Source organism: Leptosomus discolor, chromosome 18, assembly GCF_034619465.1.
Source record: "Leptosomus discolor isolate bLepDis1 chromosome 18, bLepDis1.hap2, whole genome shotgun sequence".
Classification (NCBI taxonomy): Eukaryota; Metazoa; Chordata; class Aves; order Leptosomiformes; family Leptosomidae; genus Leptosomus; species Leptosomus discolor.
This window is the reverse complement of record NC_141408.1, coordinates 9,721,786-9,748,283: the sequence shown is the minus strand read 5'-3', so window position 1 is coordinate 9,748,283 and position 26,498 is coordinate 9,721,786. Positions and strand designations below refer to the sequence as shown.

General features: G+C 41.3%; 1 protein-coding gene across 4 annotated transcripts in view; it reads left to right on the top strand.

Annotated features, from left to right (window-relative positions):
- The first annotated feature begins 4,452 nt into the window (after positions 1 to 4,452).
- SPECC1 (sperm antigen with calponin homology and coiled-coil domains 1) overlaps positions 4,453 to 26,498 on the top strand; it is a 72,885-nt gene continuing 50,839 nt past the window's right edge. For all 4 annotated transcript variants that reach the window (XM_086475043.1, XM_086475045.1, XM_086475044.1 and 1 more), the window contains exons 1-2: positions 4,453 to 4,599; positions 7,597 to 7,732. In XM_086475043.1, the coding sequence (XP_086331169.1) occupies positions 4,453 to 4,599; positions 7,597 to 7,732 (283 nt within the window). The remainder of the gene's footprint in view (positions 4,600 to 7,596; positions 7,733 to 26,498) is intronic.

Sequence of the window (26,498 nt, the reverse complement as noted above, 5' to 3'; positions counted from 1 at the left end):
GTGAACTGACTAATAAAGATATGTCTGTGTTTTCAACCTTTCATAAAACAGTAAATTTCAAGTAAAATGGACTGTCTTTGCACTGTAAAACTTCTGCCAACTCTCAAAATAGTCCACATAAAAATTTTCCAAATACCCTTTAAAAATACCAGTAAGAGAGGATGAACTGTATAGCATGGCCTGAATTTGTAAAGACTGATAACTGCAGGGAATTCTGAGGATTACTGAGAGAAAAAGCTGTCAGGACCAGGTTTACATTTTTATAAACCCTCCAATTATCTCATTTGCAGTGCCTATTTCAGAGGAGAGGGGTGTTCAGACACCAGCACTTTTGAGTGTAAAAGATCTTAAAAACAAACAACTGCAAAAAAACCCTGACTGGCAATAGAACTGGTTTTGCTGTTCTGAGGCAAGATATTGCTGGCATGAGCCCCCATGTATTTCAACATGGAACTGCTGCTTATCTTCAGTTCCTACATGTTTTCAGAGCACAGCTCCGAGCCGAGCATGCTACAGGGATTCAGTTATGGCCTGCTAGTGACCTGCTCTGACTGATGCCAAAGAAAGAATTTTAATCTCTGGATGGAGGCATTCTGATTGCTTCCTAAGGAAAGTTCCCTGTGAAATGTGAAGAAAGAAATGAAAAATAAAATCTTAGAGCTCCAGGCATTGCTTAAAGCAAGTCACCTTCTGGGAGAGTGAGCAGAAGCATGTCTCGTCTGAAACGTATTGAGACATAATGGGTGTAAAACTAGTGATTTTTGTTATTGTATTTGCAAAAGCATCTTGGTTGCATCTCTTGTGGAAAGCTGCTTCTCTTTCAGATTTCACTATGGGTAGCTTAGAGATATCATAATCTCTCTGGGGTCCTTTCGGAAGGAAATGCTGATATTTAGCTAAAATATAGTAGACTTAATTTCTGTCAATACATTCTAAAGCCACTGGGAGCCACTACCTGGTGGCAGTTTCACAGACGCAGGAATGCAGGTACACAAGGCTTGGAAGGTTGTGTGCAAAAGGGTGCTGCACAGTATCTGTTATAGTGGTTACACCATGAGTACAGATGTACTGCCTTTGTCCTGACTTGGGAAAGGGACAGTCTTCCAAGATCTCGCTCGGTTGCGATGAGTTAGTGGTGACCCCATTCCCAAGCTCTCATTCCAAGATAGTTTATGACTATGACTGACTACTTTCAGTCATTTCTGCTGGCTCAGAAGGATGGTCTCTGCAAGCTACTGTTTCCAACCTTGCCCTGGAAATCACACTGAGGAAGCAGAGGCTGCCATTTAGTTGTTGCACTGCTCTGACAAGCTGCTTGCTTAGTGTAAGATTCAGGATAGAAGGGTAAATTTGGGTATCTCTTAACCTAAGCATCTTCAAAAATGTTTTTTTAATCTTTCCAGATTTAAAAAATATGTTGGCTTTTAATTGCTCATTTACTTTAAAAAAAAAAGCGTGTTTAAGACAAGTAGATAAAAGCTGTATATGATGCTTTTAATACAATCTATTACAAGCTGTCCTATAGGTACTATTTCTACGCCAGGATTAGAGAAACCTCTTTGCTAATGCTAAGTTTCCTGAATGCTAACTGGCTGCAGTCATTCTGTACCTCCAAGTTAGTATTTTGGTTGATGCTACCTACCTACCTAACTCAGTCCACGAGCCGTTTCGTGATACTGAACTTCTGGGCTTCCCATTGTCCCAACTGCCCACAACTTCCATGAAACTTTTTTGTTGTTTTGTGGGGGGGGGTTGTTTGTTTGTTTTTTCCTGTAATACAATAAATTGAATTTGGAGGAGAGGAAAAGCTGATGATGATTCTGAGAATGATTTCCTGCTCTCATCAAAGAACAGCAGGACTTCGTGTTTCCCCCACCTCCCCCCCCCCTTTTTTTTTTTGGAAGTAGTTTTTAGTACTTCTCCTGAAGCAGTACTTCTAATAACTGAAATGTGTGTCACCTACCTATGAATGAAAGCAGCTTAAGATGGGTACAACCTGACTTTATTCTTTGAAGGCTTGTGGGAAGTATTGGGATCCCACTTCAGAGGCTGAAATCTCCATCTACAAGGCAGATTCAGGTTAGACAAATACATGAGAAGCCTTACCTCCAACTTTTACAAATGCTGACTCCCTTATAAATACATGGAAAACTAATAAACACTAATAAATCCATATGTACTCTTCTCAATTTTAGTTTCGTCTGCTTGGCGTAGTGAAATGTTATTAAATCACATGGCACATGATTCTGCTATCGTTACATGGAAAAGCCAGTTTGCCTCAGGCTACTGGATTTCTTGAGTTGTGGTTTGGTTTGTTTTTTTTTAAGTACCTCCTCCTTTTACATCATGGTCTAATGAGCATATCATTCCACTGCAACTTTAAAAGGCCATGGATGACTCAAAATTAAATTCTTTTGACTATCAAGAAAGCATCTGTACAGCTTAAGGCAGGAAAGTACAAGACACAGTTATGAAGGAATCCAGAGGGTATAATAAAGTGAAGTGCATGTGCAACCACTGGTTCTACAAAACCCAAAATCTGCATAATTTGGAGATCTAATCAGGAAGATAGTTTGCATGTGTTGTTGCTTGTTCATCATCCCTATAAATACAGTGAATGGTGTGCCCGTTAAAAAATAGTTCATTAAGTAATGTAAAGCACCAAAGTTTGCTAAGGTGGATCATGAACTGTGGGAATGCTAAACATTATTATCTACTGTAATATAGCTTACATATCTGTCAGTGCTTTAAAAAAGCAGCCAAGTGATCAGCATAATCATCAACAAAGACTATTCTTTCTCCTCTAATGAGATCAGTTGATGGCTCCATGCTGTATGTGTTAAGAATTTTAATGGAATCATGACTACACTTGGTAATAATAATAACTACTGGCTTTTTTAATTCCTTATTTAGGAGCTGACAGGTTAGAGCTGTGGAGAAAGTAGACAGCCCTCCCTGCACGAGGCACCAAGGATAAATAAAGGCAATGTCACTTGCTGGCTTTGTTCTCTGTAAGACAGCAGCAGAGCACTTGACATTCCCTTCTGCCTCTCTGCAGCAAAACACTCCTTAAATAGACCATCATGGCACCTGGAAGGTGCTGCCAGTGTCAAATGTGACCTGGCCCCAAACAGATTTCGTTTCCCGTGAGTTCAGTGACTCTTCTTATTTGTGAATGTGAAATAAAGCGTGAAGCAAATTATGAGGTATGACATGTGACCTGAGCCCTTCTACTGAGTCAGCCAGGAGGAAATTGTTTCGGCATCTCTGTCAGAGGGTTGCTGTCCAAGTTCACGCTGTCCCAGCTGGACTCCTGTGTGATAAACAGCATGTGCTTCCTGCAGGCGCCTTCCCCTAGCTGAGGCGCTAGCTGGTCTCTAGAGCTTTGGGTTACCTGGTTAACAGACAAGAGGCAAGTTAGCCTCTGCCTACACAGGACTGATACACAGCTACATCCCGTGTCTATTTTGGAAAATGGAGCTGCAGAAGAAAAATGTTGCTCATACTGAAGTGAGGGAGGGGAGGAGATATCAGGCAATCTCCCCTCCCTCCCACTCCCAACTCAGACTGGTAGGACACTTTTTTTTTTAATCTGCTTCTGGTTTGGATTGGGCAATGGCTGGTGAAAATTTATGGTTTTAGATCTACAAGAGATGAGCTAGTGATTTATTGGCAGTTGTCTACCTACTGAGGGAAACAGACCAGTTGTTCTTGCTGGCAGATTGTTTATTCAGCTGTATATATATAAAAAAAAATGGATTCATGTCTATTTGCCAGTTCCTGGCAGGATTTCTCTCTTGCATAAGCTTATCTCTGAGGAATAGTGGATCTGGATTTTTGTTTTCAAGGAAGTTGATATTTTTTACCATGTTGTGTAAATCTTGGTATTGTGAAATATCTTTCTATCGCTGTGGCAACATCAACTGCTGCTTCTGTTAGACTCTGGTAAGTTAAAGGTACCATGTTTTCCATACAGCTGAAGAAACTTGCTTCTCATGTGACTTGTTAAGAGTTGAGTATTATTTCAGTTGATGATGTTGGATCTAACAGTATAAGAAAAGTACTTTTCTTTTTATCCCAAGATTGTTTTCTCTTGCCATGGACTTCAGTGTTTTCAGTTACTCTTTCATTGTGCTTCAGCATTCGCAGGTGTTCTGCTGTGGCTGACAGAGGTCTCTGACTTAGATGGTCACAGCAAAATCAGTGTTCCTTCTGTTGTGTTTCATGTTACCAGTCAGTATGAAAAATGCCTGCAGCCTGCTCTGGGGGATTCTCTAGGCTGAGTGTGTATGAGAGGGAATAAAGTTTAGCATGGCCTTTTCAGCCCTTTAAACTGATGCCAGATACCTCTGTTGCTCTCTTTCAGATGACATAAAGACTGTTTTTATTTTTGTGTATATTCATATATATACTTTTTTTTAGGGTCTGTAGACTCAGTTATTTGGGAAGAAAATGAAGAGTACTGCCAGGCCTTGGAGTGCAGTGCCAAAACAAGGGAGTCATGGGGTTGACAGAGGAAAATCGCTTTCCACCACCTCAACAGGAATGAAAACATCTAAGTCCTCTACTTCACTTGCCTTTGAATCTCGGCTCAGCAAGGTACTAACCAACAGGGACTGTGCGAGCATTACGGCCTTGTTCCGGTTTAGAGCTTTGGTTCAGCCCTGGAACGTTACTGCACCCTGAGACTTGGAGTGGGTTCAACCACTGTGTTAAGCATAGGGAGATTATAGTCATGTTGTATATTAGACTAATGCACGTTTCTGAAAATATTTTGCATGTGATGGGGGAAGCCCTGTATCTGTACAAAGTATAAGTGGGTTCTCTTACATTGTGTGTGAGGGAATTGCCTTAACTTTGAAGACTGAGAAAAATAAATGGCAAATTCTTAGTTCAACTGGTTGTTACAAGTGTAAAGAAATTGAAAGAGATTTATTAATGGATTTCCAAAATTCTGAAAAAAATCTGCCTTTCTTCCTTCAAGGCAAAATACATTAACAAAAGATATTAGTTGCAATGGAACAAATGCATTTTATTAATCCTATCTTTCTATAGAGATGTATTTCAAAAATAGCAGAAACTTCTGTTGAAGTAGTGTTTTTAAGAAAATGGACTAAGACACCTGAAATACTGCTGCATCTATGCCCTTGCAGCCAGCAAACAAGAATAACCTTGTCGTCCAGATACAGACTAAGACATCAGTGACGAAAATAGACCACGGCCTTTGTGGTTATAGCTGTTTCCAATAGCAATTTAGTGAACAATGCCTAACGTGGTATGGCATTTTAATCAAGAGGAGATTTAAACTTCATTAATCATCACAGTTTCTTGAGTAAAGGATTAATTTACTTAACTTGCTTTGTAGACTCCTAGATGCTCTAAGCACTGTATCGACAGATTTCAGTCTAGTGCTCCAGACAGGTTATGTTCATCATTGGAGTATGTGCTGTATGGCTGAGACAAGCATTGCTGAAGGAACGCTACTGAAGAGATTAAACAGGAAATCTTATATGATTAATTTGTGTATGGTGTTAAATGTAGAGGGTTTTCTTCCTAATTACAGCTGATATATTCAAATTATTGATCATCTGCAAATGCAAGATCGTCTAAGTGGTTTCCTTGAAGAAACGTGGTAGAAAGAGCACTGTAGTTGCTACTGTAGAAGAGGACACATTGAAGAAGTTACTTTAGAGAGACTGCAGAAGTCTCTAAAGGTCAAAGTCAGATTGTTCCATTCTGCTCCTAAGAGTGAGCTGACAAAACCTCTGCCAGAAGGCAAAACGTTAGTTGTCTGGTATCCTGGAGCAGATCAGTGCTTCAGCTGTTGAAACTTACGTGCTCGGAGGGTCCAGGAAACCACAGACTCTGAGTCAGAGGAAGAGATGAAAGGGAGAAATAATTGGAGCTGAGAGACTTCATTTTGCTTAAAGATTTTATATTCAGGAACTGCTGAACAGGGAGAGTGCTTGTTGTGTGCTCTCTTTTCATTTAACCCAAGCAGTGGTTTTCAGCCTGTGGTTCATGGAGCCCCTGGGTGCAACTGGACAATGTCAAACCAAGTGGGTTTTGATTTGTGAAAACAGTTTAAGTGTCCACAAACTGAAAAGGATAGAAAAAATACTATTCTAGGGAGACTCTCCAGAGCTTTTGTCTTTTAAAATGCTTAAAGTCTTTTTCCTGAAATTCATAAGAGGCTGTTATTAGAGGTACACAGGCTGTTAGGAAGGCACACAAATGAGAAAGCAGCTGACCAAAGTTCTGAGATAAATTGCTACTTCTGCTTGTTGTAGCAACATAATTTCAGTGTTTCTCCTTGAATCTGAAGTTCATTGTGCTTATATTGCATGGATTTCTTGAATATGCATTTAGAGTAGACTTGCTGTATCAGAGATCGCCCTCCCAAAAAAGACCCCACAGCAATGATGGTCCCTTGCTTTCTCATGTCCAACGCAGCTTACTGAGTAAATTATAGTGGTTTCCACTAATATGATTAAAAAACCCCCATACTGTAAAATACCCTGAAAAGCAAGTAGCTTACCTTCTTCCAAGCTTATGAAACACATCAGTATTGATCTTGAGAATTCTGCAGCTTATCTATTCTGAAAACCAATGCATTTTTTTGCTGAGAATTATTTCCTTGGTGCTCACATGAATATGCTTTTTGACGAACAGCTTTTCAGTTTCTCTTCTACCCTAGTAAAACAATAGTATTAGGTCCTGCCATGAGATCGTTTGCCATCTTTGCTCATTGCTCTTCAATAAACAAGGAGGGTAAATAGCTGAAATCATATCGTGTTTAAGATGAGGGATTTCCAATTGGTAATTGTGTTAGATCTCACACTGGCTGCTCTTCTGATTTATTGCAGCAGCCTGAGCTTCTCTGCTAAATAATTTTCAGGTTTTGGCTTGGGCTCTAGCATGTTCTTTGTTCGTGTCAGATAACCTAGTTTATGATGCCACAAAGTTCGGTGACTCCTGTTTGACAAATGTGGGAAGGAGCTGGTAGTTGCTTGCTATTGGATTATCTTAGAAATCTCTTCAGAGGATCTAAGGCTACGATTAGGGTAAAACCATGTGATCCTGAGTGCAGAGAAAAGAACCAGCAGATCCTTTTAGTTTTTTTTTTTTGACAGACAGATTATAGGGCAGTTATTTGTTGCTTTGCCCTACTTGGTGTGTCAGGCTTTGCAACTAGCACCTACCTGCACAGGCCCAAATACCTGAATAAATGTAAACCAGTAAGGAAATATGATGAATTGCTGTTCAGAGCAAGATCTGAGAAGCCAGCGTTGCCAGTAGTCTACTCCTGTAAACTGTTTTCTCCCTGCCACTCAATTTGCTTATTTGAATGGTCTTCTGTGTTTTCATTCTTTGCTGTTGAAACAAAACTGTCTCTTAACCCACTTTGCAAATATCTAGAATGCAAAACAAATACAACAATTAATAAAAAGTTATTTAGTATGGTTGTCAAAGCAATATTCCCTTTGGGTTCCTGTATGGAAATGTTCCTTTGCTCCCAGGAACCTTGCATTGTGAACTACTTGATGGGAATATTCAAGGTGTTAATCTTCTGGTTGCTCACGCTCTCCCCTGCAGCTGAAGAGGGCGAGCAGCGATGACATGCTGACAAAACCAGGCTCGGTGGCAGCTTCTGGAGTCTCTCGCCTGAAGAAGACCATTACGACCGGAGCGATCTCCGAGCTGGCGGAGAGCCGGCTGAAGCCCAGCCCGGGTAGGTACACGGAGCCTGGCAGGCAGCCTGCTTTGCACGGAGCGTGCCGGGCGCCCCGCGGTTTACGGAGATCCGAGCGGAGTTTCCCCTTTCCCCTCTGGCCGTCACCCCCAGCGCCCAGGAGGAGCCGGGCTGGGCCCGCAGGCCGGCCGTTCCCCGCAGCCGCCCCGCGCCGGGCAGCGAGGGGAGACGCGGGGGTTCCCCGGAGCGCGGCAGCCCAGCGGCCGCACGGGGGCGCCGTCGGGCCGGCCGGGCCGGGGTCGGTGCGGGGCCGCGCTCGCCGCGCCGTGCGGCTCCTCGGGAGCTTTGCGTTGCGTTGGCACTCCGTGTGCCGAGCGGTCGCTCTTCGCCCTCGAGTGAGGGAGCGGGGCGGTCACCTGCTGTCCTGGGGCGCAGCAGAGGTGGGAGAACGAGGAGCCGGCCCCAGCATCTTCCTGTGCAGCTGGTGCTTCTGAGCTCCGCTGTGGCGTGCTCTCTCCCTCAGCCCCGTCAGCTTGTTCCCACTGGTTTCAGACCTAAGCCTGTTTCTAAAGGCAGCGACACCATCTGCATACCAAGGGCTGCTGTGCAAACGCTCTGCTTCCCCCAGGAGCTCAGCAAACGCTCGCTTTTGTCTGCTCCCTGGTGGCATTTCCAAGGGAATGTGAGATCTTATTAAATTTGACCATGACCTCCCTATTTGTCACAGCCTCTGCAGGGCTTGGCTGTGTAACAGAACAATGTTATTAACCAGAAAGGGATTTCTGAAAAACAAATTAATCTTTATATACTTCCCCCCACCCCTGAAAGAAAATGATGCATCTTCACTGTAACCAAAAGACAGATCCTGTTCTGCAGTTAATTGCTGTGTAATTCCTCAAATTTAATAGTGACTAGTCGTATCCAAAGGCATTTGAGATTCACCAGCCAATAAAGAGGCATGATGCTGGCAAAAGATGCTTGGGAGGAGTAACGCGGGGAGAAAACCTGTACGGATGATGCAGCATAGGATCCTGGGAATGCAGCCAGGGAAACAGCACTTCAGGGAGTCCAGAATGGAATACATATGTCAGATACAGAAATACTAGCACTGGAATAGAGAGCCCCCTTCTGCATGCATGTATAATAACTGGGATTGGGGGAGGGATAAGATTTGTGATGCTGACTACTTTAAATACAAAGGGTAAAATGGTTTATGGAGGTCAAGTTACATCTGGGTATTGTTTTGCCAATTACGTTGTTAGATCTGACCTCATATATTGCTTTGCATCAGCACTTGTAGAAGTATGAATGGGCATATTAGTGCTAAGCAAAAAGAGTGCAAGTCTGGAGCTCTGTATATTGTGTGAAGAAACACTAAGAATATGTGCTACCTCTCTAAAATTGCTTTTAGCCTAGAGAGAACTAGACTTAGAGCCCAGGTCTTACAGGGGCTATTATAGGTATGTGTACAAAAAGACCTGTATCGTGCATATCTGAATTTTCACGGTGGTTCCATAGTCCAAAAGGGTGTTTGGAAATCTAGCTATACTCCGAGAATGTGTCACTATCATGGACACTGAAAGGTGCTAGATGCTAGTGAGCATGGGTAAAAAGCTGAATGCTACTTTTTGGTTGTCAGACTATGAAAAAAATACCAATGGGCATATTATAATACAGTGTATTGTTGCTAAGAGGAAAATAAAAAACCAGATATGACAGAGGGCACAACATGTTCCTGGGAGCATTAGTTAGAAAAGGAGAGAACATTGTTTCAGCTGCTATACTTTTATTGAAATGGCATCCCAAATAGTCTTGATCACAATCAGGGACTACACTGCAATGCTAACTGACTGTGGAGCTAATCCAAGTAAGAATGTTCCTGTAGCTGGGAAATGCAGATGTTTATGTACATAGTCAACTGCATAAATCTTCAATTTTTGTTTTGAAACCACTTTCTTTGGCTTCTTTGACTGCCTTCCTTAGTTCTGTATTTTCCTTTCATGTCTTAACTGCAGACATCATGTCTTCCCACCCCACCCCTCTTGTGTGTGCTTTTTAGATTGGGCTTTCTTTGTCTGTTTTTCAAGTGAGTGATTTGATTATTTTACTGAACTTATATTAGTTCCAGCTACACACTGATGGTACTTGGTGTTATAGTATTGTGTAAGAGAAATTGGAAGAAACAAGGTATGGAAATAAAAACCCCCACAACTTAGGTTTCTTTCTTCTTTGGGTGTGACTGTCCAACATTAGTGTGTTGACCTTGAGCAATAGCACGTGTTCCAAATGCTGCAGATAATAAATAATTGACATCAAGATTGCTTGTTTAAACAGGCTTCTTTGTATGCTGCCCTTGGTGGAGTTTAAGTTATTCATTCTAGCCTTTTGCTGACATAACTACCCCTGTCTGCCTTGTTGGAAGATAACACAGTAAATCATAAGTGACTTAAAGGGAGATGAGGCCAATCTCATGTCTCCAGTCTTGGCAAGGGGAGCTGAGCAAATGGAACTGGAGACTGATTCTGGCTGGAAGTTCTGTGCTGTGATATTTGGCTTTGTAACTGCTTGGCAGTTTTGAAATCCCAAGTAATGGGAAATGACATGCAGGGAGAAATAAATGTCTTGGATTCAGCTTCCTTATCCACAGTGTTATGTCTTTCTATGTACTGTCCTGAAGTAGCAATTTGGTTTTATGTTAAAACCGAACTTACAGAGCTCTTGCATTGCTTTTAACATTTCAGTAAATGAAAAAGAGCTGGAAAAACTGCAAAACAGGAAGAAGAGGTCACTAATCTTGAAAAATGTTTAGTTTGATGCATGTACTTGAAAAGGCATCCAATCTATGAAACCATATAGTAAAAAATAATTTTAAAATGTTTGGAGAAATTTACATCTTCATGAGAAACTAAGGCTCTCTTTTCCTTAATGTTCAGCATTATAGGAAATAAGTGATTTTTCAGATTACGATCCTTTGAGGTCTGCAAGCCAAATAACCTTAAATAATGCAATTTCACAGAGAATCTCAAAGCTTCTTATGTGATCATATACCTCTCAGGAAGAGCATTGCATGGTAGGACTGGTATGCAAATGGAAATTTGGGGTTTAGACAGCTGAAATTACTTTCTCAACGGATCCTAGAAGTCATTCCAAATCCTCACTCTCAATTCTATCACTCACTCCCTACAAACTCCCAATTCAAGCACTTTCTGAAAATTTCCCTCAAGGCTGTCTAGTTTAATCATGTTCATGTGCTTCGTTGATGTTATTTCAGTGCCAGCAGCTATTATCTCTCAGGTTTGACAAGAACCAAAAAAAGTCTTATGCTGGACATTAGAAAAGAGATAAAGCCAGGATGTGTGGCTGAGCTGTGAGCGTGTAATTCGAAAGCTGTCAGAATACTTCAGGCATCCCCATTTTTCACAAATATATTGATTTTTATATCAAGCTCTGCCAGTAGTATCAGCTGTCCTTGAAATGAAGTAACAGATAGCTGTACTTTGTTTTCTCAGGCTGCTTCATCAGCTTATTTCTTTAATCCTAAGTAAAGTCTAAATCTATATAGACCTATTGAATTTGCCTCAGAAACAGCAGGAAACTCTCGCCTAACATTACTTATAGACATCCTGGGTATTTTACTGACAAGCTCAGGTTCTCTCTAAAGCTCAAGCCATGTTAGAAGACAGGTGCTATACCTTCTTACAGTGATAGTGGAGCATGTTATATCTCTGGAGGCCAGGAGAAGCCAAGATGCCAGCAGGAACGTGAGGGATGGCCTACTGTGTCATCCTGTGATCCATCAGAAAAGACCATTTATTTTTATGCATAAAATGGGAAAATCAATAATTGGCACACATTTTCAGCCGAAGCAACAAAAGTGTGTTGCTTTCTATGCATGCCTGCTGAGTTGATTAACATCAGTGCTTGGAGACAGTGCCAATACAGAAGTATAGAGGCAAACTCAAAGATATTAAGAGTTTCCATTATCTCCTAGGCATCTAGCATCGAGACTCTGAACTCTGCAGGCTGCCTGGACAAAAGCTATTAATTGCAGAATGGAACATTGCCAGCATTAGAAATGAAGCTATACAAAGCATGCTGTTGTAATAAGGCCAGTAAAATAAAAATACCAGGAAATTTGACATAATCAGTGAAGGCTATAGAAGGACCTGAAGATTATATACAGTTGTGGAACAGTTTGAGTTGAACAATGTTCAGTTCCAATAAGGAGGGCCTCTCTTTTGATGAGTGTTTCTCTGAATTGACACTCACGTTCCTGCCCAATTGTCAGAGTTAACATCCCAATGGCTAAATATGATACCTGTATATCTTCAGTTCCTGCCTAGTTCTAGCAGAGCACGTACCCTTAGTCCATTTGTCCATCACTGTTTGCTACGTGGTTTATGTGAAAAGAAAAATCTTGATTTCCCTCTAAAACTGTTGCTTGTAGCTTTTCTGTGTTGATAGTGATGATATTCAGAAAAGAGAGACTTTAACTAAATCAGACCAACTGGCCACTACCAGCATTGGTGTTAGTGCTGGGAAAGTGCGAGTGTCAATTGTGAAACCTGAACAAGTTCAACTGTGGTTGATTTTAGAGGGGAGACTGGTGTAGGGTTTTATTGCACATATCGTTCATTAGAAATGCTTCTTTCTCATCAAAACTGAAAATGTGGCAGACTACAGATTTCAGAGCTTCCTGCACACTCGTAGAATTGTCATTTCAAGATTCCTATTTGAGAGTAATGTATGGGCTCTATCAAATTTAGTGGCTTCTTTCTGCCAACTTCTCTGGTGAGTATTGGTTGCTTTCTGATGTGGGGTAACCATTTAGGTTAATGGGAAGCTAATCCAGACCAGAAGCCTTCTCTACACGGTCAGAAAATTCAAGAAAAGTTTTGTTTGTTTTTTAATAAAAGCTTTCTTTTAAAAAAATCCTTGAAAAATTCTATTGATAAAGATGCTAATGCACTCCAATTAGAACAGGAAAAAGAAAAGTGATTTCTTTTGAAGGACAGCTCTCTGACCTTGGGGTCCTTTTACTCTCCCATACATCAGTTTTTGACAGGGCCTGCTTTTTGTGATCTGTCACATCAAAGGACTACTATAGGTTTGTAGAAAGGTTGCTGCAGTTTGCATTCAGTCTTGTTACTGACTCATTTTTCTTGTGAAAGGTAGACAAGTGTGAGAGACACTAATGAGATTGGTACGTTCTGTCCCACAAGACTTCACTAGAAACCAAATAACTGATCTCATCTGGGGTTTCCCAGGAACAATAAATACGCTTTAAAACTTTATCTGGGAAGCTAGTTGCGTTTTGCTACCCTTTCCAGGTACAAGACACAGCTCTTGCATAATTATTCTTTCTTATAAAGAAAAAGATTCCAGTGCCAGAAATGATACAGAAAGAAAAGGAAGACTCAAAAAAATTGCTTTGTCAAGATGTCCTTCAAATGTGCACGTTTCACTGCAGGAATTTAACATGCAAAACAATGTGGAAATATATGCCTACTTTACATCCATAGCTCTGCGTGTAGGTGGGTATGCGTATTGACATCTGCACACACTTCTGAATATCTCATGGTTGGTTGTAACATATTGGTGCAAATGTGAATCTATACCTTAACCTCTCTGACAATACTTAGCATGACTCTGATTTCCCCAGGTGTTAAGTAATCAGACTAAGTTTCAGCACCATTTTAGAAGATTTCACCCACTAACCTCTAAAGTGAAGGCTCAAGAATTGAGGTAGATTAAATTGGGCATTCCAGATTCAGTTTATGGCAGCTACTTGTCCAGTTTCTCTTATTTCTTCTTACAATGATTTTTTTCCTTGTGATAGCCTGTGAATATTCACTTCTGACGCCTTTGCTGAAAAAGTTCCTGTATGATGTTTGTTGCCGTGTTAAATTTTCACTTTCTTCTAATCTTTGCTCTTTCTTTCTGTAACCCATTGACAGTTCTACATCTTAGAATGGCTTGGAATAGGCACTGCTTCACATGACTGTTCTTCAGGAACTTTTTCCCCTTTGATAAATAACCTACTCTGGTAGGATACTGTAGTTGGAAAAGGCGTTTATTCTAGTAGGGTAGAGGGAGCTCAGCAGTTCTTCAGTGAAATAATAGCAGTGGTTTTATTAAACTCTGATATCTGTTGGCTTGAGATCTCAGTCCCATGATTCCTTGAACTAGAGAGATATGTCAATGGATGCTCTGTTTCTTGTTCTGAAGGTGGCATATGAAGGTTGACTGACATAATTATTCTTTTGTTCTGTTGTTGGCTGGATTTGTATGAACCTTCTTCTATAACTGGGGATGGAGTGAGAGCAATGCATTTTAGTGACTCTCTGTTGGGATTTCTGATACCTGATCCTGTTAAGGATAACATCTTCTTCGAGAGGCATTCACAGGCTGTCTGCAGTCGTCTTGCATTATTAAACAAGTAAGAATTAACTTCTGCTGACAACACTGTCTGCAGTATGTACCTTTCTCAGTTTTGTGGCTGTCCTAATCTACTGCACAATTTACATTTACTGCACTGAATCCGTATTAACACATTCTAAGATTTTTTGCATGCAACTTCTTGTTAAAAGAACCTGTGAAATAGAGACCCTTTTCGCTGTGTATACACCCCTGAGAATGACTTTGGCACAAGTTTACCACCCTGGGACCCGAGCCAGTTAAGAGGATTCAGTGTGTGGTAGGGATACTGAAATGCTAAATCTTAAAGACCGTAATGACTCATTAAATTGTTGACAGTTAATTGGCTCAAGACAACATGTATAGGGAAGATCCATTACAGCTGTAAGCAAACCGATGGTCACAAAAGCCATACTAGGGATACCTAAACAGAAAGGGGAGCATGCTTGGCTGGTCCAGGAATAGTACGAATCTCTGATCTCTCCGTTTGTTTTAATTTCTTTTCAGGCTTCTTTGGTGAAGTTGTTCAGCAAAGTCAACACAACCCTGTGTTGACTACCTGCCCTAGGTTAATTATCAGCTTTCCTCCAGCTGGTTTGAAGAGAAATGATCCTTAACACAAATCTCTAGGCCTAATGTATCACAGCCAGAATGCCTTGGCAGAGTGCCACTGTGTTTGCACTTAAAGAATGGGAGGGAGGGAAGGAAAGGAACGCCAAGCTGGCCTGATCTAACAAGTATGCCTATCAGGAGAGGGCTTGGCATTCCTTGTCTTATTTTTTTTTCCACTGTTTTTTTTTTTTCAGCAGCTTTTGGCTTACTTTGGATTTTAGTACTGTAAAGTAAGAAGGAAGGATTGACAGTTACATCTCAGATGGGTTCCTGGAAGGCTGTAGTTCTGTGCCACGAACTTAAGTATGACTTCACCAAGTATCCTCGCAACAAAAATATTAGGTTTAATATGGTTAAAAATACATCTGCTCTTCTGAGTTTCAACACAGATTGTTGTATTTCTAATCCTTTGAGGTCCATTATTGTGCATGATATACACATCTCTCTAGATTTCTTTTCCCTGCTATACATATTTAGTGCTCATAAAATCTTCGGCATGAAGCAGTAGAGCATGATATCGTGAACGCTGGTATAGATAGTCTCAACCCTTAAAGCCCATTCAGTTTAGTTCAGTCTTGGCCAGAGGGTCCTGCCTCTGGAGGTCCTGCTCAGCATCTGTAACTTCTGTTGACCTTCGCCTTCTGAAGAGACTGTCAGCTGTCTGGCCACTGCAAATTCGAAATAATTTTGTGGCATCTTCACACTTTTTCTTTTGAGCATGGATTACAGTTTGAACAGAAGTTACATGAATTCATTTTCTGTGTTGTGGGAGTAGGATACAAGGAAAGGTTATGCCTAGGAAGTAAGTCCTGTCATTCGGCTAGTGAGTTGGAAGAATTATGTATGTGTCACTGTGAGTAATTAATGCCCATTCTCACTATATAGAACAGGGGTGTTCGACATGTTTTATTAGCAGTCCCACAAGTAGATAGTGCAAAGGGATAAGCCGAATTTTATGCCTAGGAAGAAATCAGCTAATCTGCTTTATAGAGATGAAATTGTTCATTCATTCATGTTTATGCCTTTATTGCTGAGGAGAAAGGGAAAATAATGCAAAATGTTCAGGTAACAAATAGTTGCCTAAAGATTTAGCCATGCATCTGTCATAATTTATTACCTAGTCACCATGTTAGAAGTCATGCTTGCTGTTACTTCTCTTTTTCCTCCGTTTAAGCTGCAAGCTCCATAAACGGTAGTCTCTTGTCGATGGCTTCTGCTCAGGCTATAGCTGTATTTTAAAATTCATACCTTACATTTCACTGGGGTCTTGGGCTAGAAGTCTTTCACCTGACGTCATTCTCCCTATCATGGTGTTAAAATGTTCTGACTTATGTTTCATGCCACTGTCAAAAATAACAGATTGGTTCTTCCAGCTATGACTGTTCTATAGTGCTCAGATTTCAGGTATGTTTGCTCAGTGACTCAGTGATTACATTTTAGAATTACTCCAGCAGGCTTGCACCCATACTGTACTGGGAGCTTGTTACACTATTCCCTTTTGTTACAGAAATGGAAAGCAGGTGAAAGCATAATAAATGCTCAGTGTCAGGATTTATCAGCCCAAGAGATTATCTTGGCTAATGCAATCCCTCTGGGGAACCCTTTTGAAGAAAAGCAGAAGTCGCTTTTTAGTCTATAATAGAAGAAAATATCTTTGTCTTGGAAGTATGTTTCAACAGTTGGAGGACGTTTGTATCTGTACCTTTTGCGAAGGGCAAGCTGAGTACCCATCCTAAATATGATACAAGATTTAAGAGACCATAAGATGACTTTTAGAAAAAGAATGCGCTGTTAATGATCCTTTTTTATAGAACTTATATGGCTTATTCATTAAACAAAGCATTTTATACTTGGCATGTCATAAGATAGAAGCAGACAGGAGTTTTGTTTAATGTCATCCAAATATAGACAGCTGTATGAAAACCTCTACCTTCATCCATAAAGAGTCAGAGCAAGAACAATGAAAAGACTGACAACTAACTCAGCCTGTTATACTGAAATATTAGCAAAATTCTGTTTCTGTCGTGTTGAATGATGGCCAGATTTTTTTTATTGGAAACAACAGATTCACAACTAGCTAGATTAATTTCTGTATGTTTTATTTCCCAGCTGTTTTGAGCCTAGGACATGTAATAGTTTATTATTTCTGAATTAGTTTTTAAACCTCTTGTTGAAACAAAGATGTTGAGGTGATGATTCTGTTAATTATCAATGTAATGGAAACTGCTCACTGGAGTCATTCAGTATTCTTGTTTCCCATGTACATCATGACTCCATTAGTGAGGAGCACCTTGGTTTCTTTCTTTGAAAGGTCGGCTGTTGGGCAGTCTCTGTGGGTAGGCCTGCTTCATGCAGCTGCTCTTGCAGTACAAGTTGCAGTCAAAAATATTGATGATAGAGATATAGTATGTAGGTCATATTTGTGCCTGCAGCTTCTAGATGTGGTAGTGGCTATCAGGTTTGTCTGTTGGCTTTTTCAGTGCTTGTGAGGAACTAGCATGAGGGGAATTCTGTAAATCACCGTAATAGCTTTTTAGGAATAGTAAAGCACCATGTCCTTACTTCAACAAAAAAAATCAGGTATTAGTAGTATTTAGTGTATCCTGTACATCGTTTTTTATAATATGGATGTCAGCCTGCAAGGCGCTGACTATCCTCAGTGCCAGCTGAGGATAAGAAGAGCTGGGGATGGTCAGGTTTACCCAGGAATAGCCCCAGAGGATATTGGAACAAATCTGACAGGACTTTTCTGAAAGGGCTTATGCTCACAATCATGCTCAGGTTTGCAGAGGAGTTCAATCTCCATTTCAGTATCTTTTAGGTATGTAAGTTTTCAGTAGATGCTGAGTATTTCTGAAATTTGGTCTGCTGATTCTTGTGACAGCTCAGTTAAGAGCTGTCTTACACTTACATGTTTGGTTAATCTCCTCTCAACAGTGTGCTGAGACCTGTGGGCAGGGTCCGTTCGCTCCATGGTGAGCGTGCTTCAAGTGGTGTGTATTGGGGGCAAAATGAATTTTGCCTTTGCTTTGGAGGCATTTGGCTGCTCTTGTCCTTGCTGAGGTTCCTCCTGCCCTTCTTCCCTCCCAGATGCACTTCACTGTGTTGTTTTGAACTTCATGGCCTAGACACAGCTCTCTGGCCGTTCACCCCCTACAGCCACGGCTGCTCTGGGGCACCGAAGCTCTGCTAAAATTCCCAAGCGAAGTTCTTGCCTGTGGCGGAGCTTGGTTCCCGGCTTCGGCGGGGCTCGGTAGCACCGGTGCCTTTCTTCCAGCCCCTGCAGTTCGCGCTGGCTGCCCCTGGGTGGCTTACCCTGCTCGTCGAGTCACTCCTCCTCTCTCTGCCAGCGAGCTCTTTCTCTGCCGCTCCTTTCCCCCCTCCTTTTATTCCAGCAGTCAGGCAGCTAATTAACTGCCCAGGCCGGCCTTCAGTGCCTAATATTGTAATGAGTTAGGCGGGAGAGCCCCAGCCGCCTCAGCATGAGCAGCAGGCTCTGTTCCCGGTGCCGGGAGCGGGGAAGGAGCTGACTTCTCTTTCCCCTTTGAAGTGGACCGAAGCGGAGACGCTAAGGGCAGACCGAGGCAGGTCCGCCTCTGACACCGGGCATGAGCGGGGCGCCGGGGGCCTAGAGGAGCCCGGGGAAGAGCCGGGGGAGTGACCGAAGATGGGCAACCAGCCCGGGCGAGCGGAGGAGCACGACCAAGGTCTGTACGGACCGGGCGAGGCGCCGGGGCTGCTGCCGGCGGCTCCCGGGGCCGTTCCTGCAGGGGATGGGGTTTCACCGCGGTGTCCGGCGGAGCGGAGAGAGGGGCGGTTGTCGTAGCTGGTGCTGATGGCTCCGGGAGAAAGGACGGCTGTTCGCCTGGTGAAGGCGGTTTGTTCCCGCTCCGTACCTGCAGCACCGTCCGTAGGGAAGCTTTTCGGCGAGAAATCGTGTGCTGGCTGGAGCAGAATGCCTCCAAGGGAGGGACCTTGCTGCCTGACAGCTATTGTTTTACAGAGTCTGCATGATGCAGCTAAAAAGTTACACACCTTATCTAGTGATGTCCGTACAACTTGTCGGGATCTGCAGCTTGGCTGTGTCAGCCTGCACCGTTGTTCGCGGCCTGAGGCCTGAATTTTTCCAGGCCTTAGAATTTAAAATGATGCCTTTGTGGAAGGTCTTCCCACCATTGTCCTTTCAGAAGTGTAGTGCTTTGCATGTTAATCAGTAGCAGATTTTGTGGAAAGCCAAGAGGTATATCTAATTCCAATTGTGTCAAATGTCTATATTGTATGCTAGGAAGGCTAGTAATTTGTTCCTGATGCCGTAGTACTGTTTCGGTGGCCTTTTGATTTGTTTGCTGGTCTCTCGGATGCTGGATGAGGAAAAAAACCAGTAGGCCCGCTGATTCCTGCTGTTTATTTCTTAGTTTCTGTTCAAGCTTAGAACCCTCTAACGTATAGAAAACTGGAATCGGTTGTGTTTCCTGGCACTCTGTTTCTTACTGTTGCTGTGGGAATTTCATTCACAAAATTCCATTAAAGTTGTTACTGCTTGATCAGCGTTTCTTTATAACTTCGGGTTAGATATGCAGCTATTGTTTTAAAAGCAAATACATATATACCTGATCTCTGGTATGGTGAGGAAAAGCAAGAGGCTCATCGCTGTTCTAGGATCTCTCACAATAGATCTGCCAGCGAGTGCTGGAACAGCAGTTAGGTGTAGTGGAGAACTCTCTAGCAGTATGTTAATCAGCAGGCTAATGAAGAACACAAAAGCTGCCAGTATCCAGTCACCAGAAGAAATGCTGCCCTAAGGGAAAGTTAAACTTTAGGCTGGAAAGTATGACTGCCTAAGTCCCCCGCCCCTGGAATCTGTGTTTCACTGGCCACTGCCAGCTATAGAAGTTTTGCTAAACTAAGCATGTTACTATCGTTTGAGGAGGGATATTACTGATAATAAACTAGGGGAGAGATGGATAATGGCGTGGGGAGGTACACTGCAAACTTCTGATCGGAGTTTGAGAAAACTGACTCTGCTTTTGCAGGGCCAGTGGTGGGATTTGAACAGTTTATTACTATTAACATAGATGATAAATGAGCGTGCAGACCCCCTGTGGGTTTTGAAAATCTCTTTCATCCTTTGTTTTCTCTTGTCCTGTGATTTATTTTATTTTTTTATTGAAGGGGAAAGGGTTACGCTTCTGTTGCACCTAAAGTTTTAAAACTATTCTCTTGTTTTTAGATGCAGGTTGTATTAAGTTGTTTTAATGTGTCCTATCTGTTTGTAAGGTATGAATATGAGTGAAAAAGAGAGCATTTTGTATTAAACTATATGCTCAAAACTCTGTTTAATCATGAAAAAAGTTTCATGAACGTTCCTGCTGACAAAACAAATTCTGACAACGCATTCCTTGTGTGTGAGCTCTGGCTTTGTAAGTCAGAGGATAATATAAAGACGTGTGAAGCGGAGTTTGCGTTGATTTTTGACAACTAGGATGCAAAAACTTGTTTTTCACGTTAGACTGTGATGCATGGAAATATCTGTGTTGTGCTTTGTTTCTCCTTGGATGAACTTAATTCAACTCTCATTCAGGAATACCTACTTCTTGAATAACGGTGGTAATCTTAAGTTTGATCCTTTTGGAATAACTGAAATAAAACCTAGGAATAGGCCTCTCTTGATCTAGCTCATGAGCCAACTTTAACTACAGACAATCAAATCTTGACCTGTTTCCCTGGGCGTGATATTCAGGGTCATCTTGTTTATCTTTCTTTTCAGGAAAATTTATGGACACTGTATGTTCATCTATAAGTCTTTTGCCCCAAACTTACCATCTCTGGTTACTGGGGACAGATTTTTTTTTAAAACATTTTTTTCTTCCTATTGGTGTCACTGGACACTGAAGTCTTTAAAAATCTGATCCTAAATGTCTCTGTTACAACATAGGTTATAATGTAGAGTAAAATACTTGTTTTCATATACTTAGGAGAGTATGGTGTACTTTGACAGGTTTTCCTGTTAAGCGTAAATAGGAATAACAGGACATGGGGATGCATAGCTTTTGGCTAACAGGGCTACAGTTCTGTGATGAAGATATATTTCAGTTTCAAAACTAAATAAAATAGAGGTCCCTGAAACAACACTTTGTCTGACAGTGCCTATGTGAGTGATCCTGCCTCTACAGCTAATGATGAAGATTTGGGATATAAAGATACAGCTGTGATAACCCCAAATGCTGGGTGGGCTGGTCAGTGCTGTCAAGGAACAGGAAGGAAATTATTGCCCCCAGGCTGAGTGGTTTGAAGTCAACACGTTAATACATGGGAATCGGAAAGAAATGTAAGTAGCTGAGGAAGGGACTATGGAGAGGCAGAGAAGGAGAACACATCCTACATTGTGTCTTTCTTGCAAAGTAATCCACTACTGGTGTCTAATGGGTATGTTTTGAACAGAAGATTTACAAGACTGTAACAGCCCAATATAATTTTTTCTACGTTAATCTTCATGTTGCTATGAGTGTAAGAGTATCTAAAAAGGATTTGAGGGATTGCTTGTGATAAAGTTAGATTCTATAGGCTTTTCCTGACTCCTGATTTAAAACTTATTTTAAACCACTTCTACAATCGGTTGTAAGAACTTTCGTTCTGTGGTGTGTGACCCAAGTTTGCCTCGCTTGTTTGCCAAATCTCCGCTACTTGCAAGTGGTTGCTTTTCCCTCTGTACCCGAGTGCTCTGAATATTCATATTTATAAAGCATGTGGAGGTTTAGAATGTAAACACCTATAAAGTAGTGCAGAAAAAGATGTAAAACAATAGTGAATATTGCCGCAGTTCATCAGTAGAGTTAATTTTCTGCTTTTGAAGCTGGCTACCCCGAGCTAGAGGAACCATTAGTGTATACAAACACAGGCCAGAGCACCTGTGAAAGGGAACATTTCGTGGCAGTTGTGTGGAAGAATACAGTGTTATGCAGTGCACAGTGTTTATTAAGAGAAAGCCTTTCAAACATTAGTTTGCCTTGGAAACAGTGAGGCAGTCTGTGTTTCTGAACAGGAGTGCTAAGATTCTTTGACATTGGTTGACACGGTGATGGTGGGGTTTTGTTTATCCTCTAAACATCTGCAGGTGATGTGATGATTAATATCTTCGGGAAGAGGTGGAAAAAATGACTCCATACATACAAAAAAACTTCTTGAAAGAAGCAGTTGAATGGGAAATGTTAACCTCTCTAGTTGGAACAAGGTGACGGGTGGGGTTATCCAAGGGTTAGACTTTTTTTGGGACTGTGCTTATTTGTAAAACATGCTTACATGGCTTGGATGAGAATATCAAATGTCAGTACGTACACTAAGCCAGTATTGATCTGTTTCCTTATGTCTGTTTTGTCCTGGCCCAGGGGTGGCTTCATTTTATGTTTGAGGAAGGGATTCTTTAGTATAGGATATATAGTCTGCAAAACATACAGAGACTTTCAAGATAAACAGTATTGTAGAAATATATTATTTCTTGTGATTTCTGTCTTTCTTTTTTGGGCTGTGTAGTTGTATCTCTTCTGGGTACTCCCTTTAGTCTCTCTCATCTGCTTCTCTTCCTTTCTTCTTTCTTCTAAACATGGGAGCCGTTCATTTTAACTCTGTTATATGTCAGCACACCATTTCTGCCAAGCAAAAGCTCAAGAGAACAGATGAGTTTAATGATGGTGTGGGGGGAAGGGAGGGAGGAGAGAGGGGCCAGCAAAGCTAATGAATCACATAACAGCTTTCATGGAAATACCGACAGCAAGTCATGTCCTCTTCGAGCTCGGGCAGCGAGCCGTAGACCTTTTGTTCCCAGTGGAGCCAGCAAACCACAATTTGCTCTCCAGTGGATAGTTTAATTCTTTAGTCACCTCTTCCTCCCACGAGTCATTCTTGCATGGGGGTTTTACAAATGCTCTCATTCTTCAGAGTAGTAACACACTGCCGATTAAACCGGTGTTGAAGAAGTTTATTTTCCCCCGGAGGGTAATTTTTATTTGACTTAAGCTTCGGTTCCAAGGCCAGTTAGGGCCAGCTCTGTTGATTAGTCTTGTGATGTGACTTGACTGGGCTGACATTATTAAATCATTTCAGAAATACTGACAAACAGATGTCAAATGGCAGTAGTCCTTTCTGCTCTGCAGACCAGCGAAATGAGTACAGCCAAGAGACGATGTCACGGTTGGACGGGCCACTTAGAGGAATTTAGTCATGAGTATGACTAACTTGCTGCCCCTGAAATTATCTGTTTGAGGCAGAGTTAAGTGATAATCTGAGGTCCCCTGATCCCAAGATGAGAGGCCAATGAATGCTAAATTAAAGGAAAAGATCATCAGTAAGTTCTCCTAGGCACTAAGGCAAGGGCCTTTGCAGTGTTGGCTGGGAGGGTATGCTGGGTGGGAGTACTTTCTCTGTGGGCAGGACCAAAGCTTTTGCAAGAACTTTTAGGGCACGGCAGGCAGCAGGATGTGGCTTGTGCATTTTGTTTTCTATTAAATTGTTTTGCTGATGAAAATTAAAGCTATTCTTGGATGAAGGCAGGGAGCTTCTGCTGGGAAGCTTACTGAATGAGCTGGTCAGCAAGAGTTTGTCCTATGGTTAGAGCTCTGCATACTATGCTTTTGCCCCAGTGCTGGTGGTGTTCTGGGATCTACGAATAGATCTAGTATGATAGTAAATGTAAAAGCTAATTTTCTTGAAGGTTGTTTTATTAGTTTAGTTAATATGCCGCAGTTGGCTTGATAGTGGCAGAGTGATAAGGAAACAGCCAGTGGATGGTTGTGATGTTGTTCTGACAGTATTAAATGACTCAAATGAGGGAAGGGGGTGAAAAGAGAGTAATGCTGGCCTTGAAGAAAAAACAAAGCTTACTTCTCTTTGTTTGGGTTATATTTGGCTCCTCAAGATCTTAGTTCTAAAGCCAGCCAAAGAAATTTGAGCAAGTATTGCACCGTGGTGTTCCCACTGAAACCTGCCAGAGCCCTGGAGGTATTCAAGGGTTTGTTCAGAAGCAGTCCTGTATTTTGGAGCTTCTACTAGTATTTCAGCAAAGTAATTATTTCTTTTTTCTCTTTTCAATTCCTCCCCTATTTTACTAACTTACTCTTTGTAAAATCTCCTGATTTCCACAGGGAGTGTAACTTTCAGAACAATATGAAATTGTAAAACCAAAGCAAAGTAACTTCTCTGATTTCATTGGCACTCTATTGCTTGAAGAGGACTTGGTTTGATTTTCCTGTGATTTTCACAGACTGCCACTAGTAGGTTGACAAATCTTTGATACTCACATTATTTTTCATGCTTTCTCGTGCTGTATCCCCAAGCAATTTGAGTATGATGATTAAAGATGGTATAAAACTGAGGATCTCTGATAATAGACACTGCTAGATTTTTCCATGCATCAACTTTTTTCTTCCTGTAATCCAAAGTCGATGTGTTCACAGGTCTCTTTTGAAATGCTCAGTCTACAATATTTCATGGAGCAGTAATGTTTTTCCATAAGCATCAATACGTATGGATTGCATGCTCTGAGGCAGAGTACTCTGTCCTTGTATGATCTGTGCTCATCAGTCAGTTCTCTCAGGCTATAGAATTACATCAGAACTGCAGTTTTATGCCCTTTTGATCAGTCTGCCTAGCACACAATTAACAATCTCTATATTTTTATCAACAGCAACATTTAAATGCAAAGTTCTCACGGGCAAATTTGATTTTTGACTGGGAAAATATACCCTTGGGAAAATGTAAGGCTAGCGTAGTTTGCAGGGTCCAGTTCTGAGCACAAATAGGGGTTGTGTTGGCTGAAACAAGGACATATGTTCTTACATTTGTTACTAAGATGAAAGAACTGTGCGGTTTTTGTATCTTGATCGGAGTTTGTTCAATTACTTAAGAAAAATACTGGGGACTAAGTAAATGTGTCCTCGCGCTGTGAGCAGAGTTATGCTCCTCTCATATTCTTGTCCTGATGGATACTTTGAGGCTAGCTGATAAACACAATCGGTGAAAGTAGCACACTACTGAAGCAAATAAGAATTTTACCAGTTACTTCAGTGAAGTCATATTTATTAACATATAGAAAGGGTTCTAGGGGCAGGGTGCAGTTAGTCATTTGACATACTGTACTTATGTTGGGTGACTTTCTTTTTTCCCCTACTGAATTGTAGTTTATCCTTAACCTTTCTTTTGCATTTCTTTACCATGGACTGGTGACCAATATTCAGGCTAATTTAATGAATGGTAATTAGTTATGTTTTGATTGCTTTCAATGATCTGTTCCATTTCTAAACTAGGATGATATTTGAAAATATAAAGGCTACTTCAAAAAAAAAAAAGACAAAATGCATATTGAGCAAACTCTAAGTCTTTGAGGACACTGCCCTTCTGCACAGCTTCTGCCTCGGGCCATTGCAGTAGGATTCTTGAATTCAGCAGAAAAACTTGTAAGGCCATATGATTTTCTTACAGCCTTTTAATTTTGACCTGTTTACCTTTTACAGGTGAAAGGTAACTTTGCCTTTTACCTTAATTGTTTCCTTTAGATAGGTTTGTGCAAAAGCATCTTAACAGACAGCTGTTTAGGTAGGAGTATGGAAAGCAAATCTGAACACACTAGGGTAGTATTTTTGAAATGCTATAGAGAAAAAAGTAGAAACTGGGCATATTGCCTTCCTGATCATCACTGTTTGAACTGTCTCTGACCAGTCCAACTGACTGGAGAAATCCCATCCTGTACTAAGGATAGAAAGCTGTTTTAATTAAGATGAACAAAGTAAAAGGCAAAGGTGGTTTCTTCCCTGCATCTGGAGTATATTCTTTTGTATTTTTCATGTCCTAAAGGTCTTCTGCATTTTGACATTGCACCATTTATACTGAAAATGTAGAAATCATCATAATACCGTATAATTATGCCTCATGTAACAACCTCTTCAAAAGTGATTTCTACAAGGGTGTGGATAATGGTAAATTTGTTGGCAGGAACCTAGTTATCTACAAGACAGGGAAGAGAAAGACCTTCAAAAGTATATTAGAATATTTACTCTCATAGACAAAATGCATATGATTCCTGAAATAAAGCAGAGGTAATTCCCTGTGTTTGTGCGGAACAGAACCAGCTCAGCAGTAAGGTCCACTAGTCACAACTGACAGCTGGTAAGTGGGGATGAGACTCAGTTTCCATGAACATCAGTCATTGCAGGGACTGGTATTCTCTCCTTGGAGAAAACTCACAGCACCAGCTCACTGAGAGTGCAGTAGCCCTGGCTGTCATCTGTCTGCGACATGATAAAAAAGTTGCTAAATTGCAGCCTATAGAGAAAAAGTAATATTTTACCTGTTCAAGCCAAATTGTCAAAACCTTTTTTTTCTCAAAAAACAGAAAGAAAAGCGTGAAGTTATATGACCGGAGAGAAGTGGGTCTAAGTCTTGTTCCCAAGAACATGTAATGTCAGCCATAATGCTGGTATTTTAATGCTGGAAGGGGATAAGGCACTGATGTCATCCATCCCCATCTGCAGATATTGTTCCTTGAATGGGAAGAGCACTCCAGAAAAGTGGTGCAGTTGATTTAGATCTTCAAAGGGTTTTAAACCTTCATATAATGGGAGGTTGCGTGCAGAAGACAGCCTGTCTTTGGCTGGCTAAAGCAGTGTGCAGAAATATTTCATACTGTTTCCAGGCCTCCTAAAGTACATGGCAGTAACTTTGCTTAACCCGAAGCTGAGTATCCGTCTGACTATCCATCGGTCCTAGGCTTACAATCTATCTTGCC